At 47.1% G+C, this 5,271-nt stretch overlaps 2 protein-coding genes across 2 annotated transcripts in view; one reads left to right on the top strand and one right to left on the bottom strand.

Moving 5' to 3' along the window:
- Positions 1-2,199: 2,199 nt before the first annotated feature.
- map1lc3c (microtubule-associated protein 1 light chain 3 gamma) lies at positions 2,200-5,265 on the bottom strand. The gene is made up of 4 exons (XM_008278344.1): positions 5,182-5,265; positions 5,052-5,107; positions 4,868-4,974; positions 2,200-2,523 (listed from the first exon to the last, which is right to left on the bottom strand). Exons 1-4 carry the CDS (start codon positions 5,240-5,242, stop codon positions 2,361-2,363), a joined length of 387 nt encoding a protein of 128 aa, XP_008276566.1. The 5' UTR covers positions 5,243-5,265; the 3' UTR covers positions 2,200-2,360.
- The window catches only part of LOC103354799 (striatin-like), a 38,586-nt gene continuing 38,373 nt past the window's right edge, over positions 5,059-5,271 (top strand). The window contains exon 1 of the mRNA XM_008278345.1: positions 5,059-5,126. The gene's annotated coding sequence lies outside the window, so the exon portion shown is untranslated. The remainder of the gene's footprint in view (positions 5,127-5,271) is intronic.

Genomic DNA, 5,271 nt, shown 5'->3' with positions numbered 1-5,271 from the left:
GCTGGTCAACACGAGGAAATGCATTTCATTACAGATGCTAACCTTAGGCNGGCGACGGTGAGGAACCCCAGAAGGTTCCTCCTCAGCGGCGACGGTGAGGAACCCCAGAAGGTCAGTGTCTGTCTGCGGACGGATCCAGGCTGGTGCTGATCCACAAAGGTCCCGTCAGCGTCTGTCTGTGGACGGATCCATGGTTCTAGTAGAATCCATTTCACCAACTGCTGAGGCTCTGACATCAGCAGAACCTGATGTGGTGAAGTTGGACCAGACGAGGTTCTGGTTCTACATGTTCAGACTAAATGCTGATGTGGATCATTGGTAGGAAGCAGAACCTGGAGTCCACAGGTTGTGGATGTGCAGAGCTCCAAGCTGCTTCATGTCTTCATGGTTCATTGAACATCACATGAAGCTGGTTCTGATCCACTGAATGTTTCTACTCTGGAAGGAAATCCACCCTTTTTATTTCAGGGTCCAATATGAACAGTTTACTGTCATTTACAGATTGTTCCTGTTCTGTTAAATTACAGATAATATCCAGTAAAGTCACCAGACAAGGATTCATTGACATGGTAGCTTCAAAACACTGTGAGGAACGTCCACATCCAGGATCTGGACTTGTTCAAAGCTGCTTTGTTCTTCTGCAACGTGTGGCCGTAAAGCTGAACTATTTTCCTGGATTTAAATCTGATCACAGGTCAGTATTTTACAGATGTTTGCTGTTATTGTCACAGTTTGTCAACATGACAGGATTTGAGCGTTTCAACCTGTTTCTTCTTCATCTTCTCCAGATTCTCTCCGTCTTTCAGTTTGTCTTCTTGCAGGGCTTGATGTCCTTGAAACCAGCGCTGAACACACAAACTGATGCTTCAACACTCATCGTGTTGTTCAGGTGGCCTCCGTCTGGTTTCTGCTGTTTTCGCTCCCAAACAACAAACCAGCGTGAGACGACACAGACGGACCCCGATATGTGGCGTCCACCAGAACCTTCCCTGAAGCTGCTATTTACAGAACTCCAGCAGGCCCTGAACACAACCCTGACCTCCAAGTAGAGCTACAGAGGTGCAGCTGCTGCAAATACAAACCCATGAAGAACATGTTCCAGGACTTCCAGACTGCATGTGACACCAGAGCAACGCTGACAGCGTCCCAATACTTTCTCCTCCAGATGCAGCGTGTCCATAACAGCGCAGGTCCGACTACATCCAGTGGGACTTTGCACAGCGTGAACCTGAACGCTGCTTCTTCTGGCCGTTCTGAGCCACAGTCCTCTTGCAGCTACATCACAGCGTCTCAGGTGAAGTTTCAGGTGCAACACGACGACAGAATCCCAGTTAGATGATGCTGCATGAAGCAGGACGTCCTCATTGATGAGCTGCTGGAGAACTACTGAGAGGAAGAAGAACGGATGTGATCTGGAACGCAGCCCAGATCCTCCTGATACATGAGTCCATCACTGACAGGTTCTAATGGTGCAAAGGAAACGTTTCAGACTAACCTTCAAGAACCTTCTAGAATATTCTCATGTCCAGGAATGCTCCTGTAACGTTCACGTGTTTCAACGTCAACATTCAGTGGAGACCATCAGGAACGTTATGTTCCACCATCAAGGAGGAACGTTCTCAAACCAACATTCACCAGATGTTTCCCAGATGTTATGGAGGCTCAGATGACAGAACATTTTAGAACGTTCCTGTAATGTGATCTAGTAGTAGAAGTGGAGGGAACCAACTATAGAACGTTCTGTGAAACGCTAAAGGAACAATGTTCCCTCGGAACACGTTGAAGTCGTTACTGAGACCTCAGATGATAGAACGTTCTTTATGAAACGTTCCTGTAATGCTACACATGAACAAAGGTGGAATGTTTTGGGGATGTTGTCATGGTAACACATGATAGAATCAACGTTCCACAGCGTTACGTGAGAACAAAGAAAGAATGTTCTAGCGCAACATTCAGTTATGAAAATGTTGGAGCATAACGTTCTCACAATGTTAGCACAAAAACATTGTTAGAACATGTTTAGTTGTCTTGCCTTCAAGAAGAACGTTCTGGGAACCAACAGAAAACGTCCTGCTGAAAACACCAGAGCTGTGCAGAACTTTCTCAGCGTGTCTGAAATGGAAACGTTCCATCTGAGGAAACACAACGTTCTGTGTGAGAACCGCTGCAGAACGTCCTGGAAGTAAGAAGACACAGTCATCGTTTGGGACCCTCCTGAACCTGGTCACTGCTCAGTTTGGACAGAACATTTATTGGATCATCATTAAAATCCATCCTCACAAAGCAACAACAAACGTGAGAACTTCTACACAGAGTTCAGAGCAGACGGAGGCCCGACGTGTGGAGCAGGCAGCTGCTGCTCAGCGTCCAAACATCTCCTGCGAGGCGTAGGTCATGTAGAGGAAGCCGTCCTCGTCCTGGTGGTCCTTGTACACCTGAGCCATGGTGAGCGACATGCTGGGCAGCCCGCTGTTGTTGATGAGCAGGTAGAAGGCCTGACTGGGCAGCAGCGCCATGCGGTTCCTGAGACACAACCAAAGACAAAGAGCTGCTGTTAGCGGGAGGCGTCCTGCTGACTAACAGCCTCGGCTCACGTCAGCATTTACAGTCCAAGCATTTGACAGATTTACTGCTGCAAGGCGACAAAAACCTGCAGGCGAGTCGCCAAGTCGTCGTCTTAATGGACCTCATGGTCCCACAATGCACCGCTCAGCTCCAGGAACAAACACCAGGAGAAGAACTGTCGTGTTCAGGGTCACAAAACAAAGTGACGTCACATTCAGATGACTTGAAGCCTGTAAACCCCAAACGGCTGCTTTCTGCTGCGGCTCATGTGTCTGTGCAGCATCAAGTCCTGCAGCTCTACGAAGCAGAACATGGAGGAGGAGAGAGAACCCAGAGACGTCTGCTGTCAGCAGGACTCACAACCATGGAGACCAGAGAGAAGGAAAATGGAAGCTGGATTAGCTTTAACCGGCGACCTTCTAGCTGTGAGGCCACGGTGCTAACCACTGATCCACCTGCAGCCCCTCTCCAAGACAATGGTTCTTAAACGGTTCTTCACCGAGTGAAGGAGCTCCTCATGGAGACGTGTAGCTCTGGGGTAATTAGAGGGCTATTTGTTGGCAGCTGACATTAGAAATTAGAGCTGCTGCTGTAAAAGGATCAACGACACAGTTCAGACGCCTTGTAAATCTCAGAATCACGTTTTTTTTGTTCTTAATGTTCCAGATTTAGAGCTTTAGAGACGTTTTACTGTCATAAACTTGGGTAGCAGCTGACGGCACCGGTCTGCTGGAACCACCGGTTAGTCATCTAAACGTTTCTGCTTCAGTCAGTTAATTATTTGGTCTGTAAGAGGCAGTGACCTGCTGCATCATCCCCAGACTAAAAGAGAAAACAAACTCTGAAACTTTGTGCTCGGCAGAATGAAAATGTCAAAGAAAAAGCTGGAGGTTAAGATGTGGTCCCACTTTAAGCCTTTTATTCTGAAAGTCATTCCTCAGGGCGTCTGTACACGAATCAAGTGTTTTCAATAAGAGCCAGTTTGTCTGAGCAGCTCGTCGCTGAACTTCCATCATGGAGACAAAGTTAAACAGCTGATTTTCACCATTTAAGTCCCAAACGTGTCGAGCTTTAAACCGCGTTGGAAAGAAGGAATGAGAGCGACTGGACAAGATGTGAAACTCGTCGGACGTTTGACCGCAGAGCAGAAAGGTCAGAAGTCTGAGCTGACGGAGGACGGCGGTGAAATCTCATCTCAGCTTTCATAGTTAGAGACACCTGAAGACAGCTTCTGCTGCCAAGTCAGGACCAGAAAAAAAAACCGAAGAGAAGCAAAGGAACCGAAGAACCTGAGCAGAAAAACTTCCAGAAGAAGTCGTTCACGTTTGGTTTTAGCTTCCAGGAATCATCCTCCAGCTGCTCACTGGCGTCTCCACATGACGGGCCTGGAACACGGAGGAGGCCCACTTTGAAGGAAAGACTTGGTTTGAAACGTGAAACGCATCTGAAACGGGTTTTGTTGTGCTTTGATATTAATGGAACGAATTCCCTCAACGGAAACTGAAACTAGTCCGACAGGTTTTTAAATTCACTTTTCGTTCTTCAAGCCGATAAAGTGCAGTTATTTGCTGTGATTACACGAGATCTCACTTTTCTGACCTTCTGGCAGCTCAGTTACTCATCGGCTGAAGCTGAAACTCACTGGGCTGGACGCTCAGCTGCAGACGGATCCCTCCAGCGGGTCACGGACTCAGAACAGAACACGGAGTTATTCTGACGGTCGATCTGGTCGGAAACTCGACTGGTTGCAGAGATTTGCTGCTTCTCTGCCGTTTCCCAGAACAAACATCAGGTTTGTGACTTCACACCGAGCTCGAGGGAACTGCAAAGATCTTTTTCACTCTTTAAGCCTCCTGCAGACCAAATTATTAATTAAAGCAGAAAATGTTTAGACGGCTGATCTGTCAACGAGCATCAGCTCCAAGTTTCTTCAGGTTTTTTTTTATTATTTTATCTTTATGTTTCTTATATTTGTCTTTTACTTGGCAAAAATATATATTGTAAATTCTACATGTGAAACTGCTTTATATATATATATATATATATTATATTATTAATCTTGTGTTATTTTGTTCATTGCTCCTGTGATAAAACTATTTCCCCTGTGGATCAATAAAGTTGATCAAGTCTCAGCAAAACGTCTCTACAGCAAAATATAATAATAAAAATAACAATAAACAGGATTCTGAGATTTAAAAACATAAATAAATGGACAATATAACTGACTAGATTTCATCACTAAAATCTTTTCTGTGTAATCTGATCGTGTCCACGGTACCGGCTGTGTCCGTCCGGACCTTACCTGATGACGGTGACGAACTGCGTCATGGTGAGCTCGTGCGGAACCAGGAACTTGGTTTTGTCCAGCGGAGGCAGAAACTTCTCCCGCTCGTAGCGCTCGATGATGACCTGCGAGGCGGCGGAGAAGAGCTCAGAGGTCGGCCACACCGGGGAGTCCTCCCCCGGGGACCCACTCACACACTTACCGGGACCTTGTTGGGGAACTTGGACCGGATCCCCGCCACCTCCTGCCTGCGTGTAGCTGCGCACAAACGACAAAAGTGAGTTCGTCGGAGTTTCTGCGCAACTTTTCTCGTCTGTTTCTGCGACATTTACCGAAACTCTTGCGCTGCTTGAAGCGCTTGTTGGTCGGCTGGCTTTTGTCAAACGGAGGCATCCTGTCGGTGCGTGTCCGGGTCCGTCCGG

This window comes from Stegastes partitus, unplaced genomic scaffold, assembly GCF_000690725.1.
Source record: "Stegastes partitus isolate 25-593 unplaced genomic scaffold, Stegastes_partitus-1.0.2 Scaffold120, whole genome shotgun sequence".
NCBI lineage: Eukaryota > Metazoa > Chordata > Actinopteri > Pomacentridae > Stegastes > Stegastes partitus.
Note: the sequence above shows the minus strand (reverse complement) of the source record. Positions and strands in the feature narration are given on the sequence as shown.

Coding starts and splice junctions, on each gene's coding strand:
- map1lc3c (XM_008278344.1), bottom strand. CDS start 5,242: ATGCCTCCGTTTGACAAAAGCCAGCCGACCAACAAGCGCTTCAAGCAG. Junction 5,108..5,181: donor CAAGCAGCGCAAGAGTTTCG/GTAAATGTCGCA, acceptor GTTTGTGCGCAG/CTACACGCAGGCAGGAGGTG. Junction 2,524..4,867: donor CAGTTCGTCACCGTCATCAG/GTAAGGTCCGGA, acceptor GTTGTGTCTCAG/GAACCGCATGGCGCTGCTGC.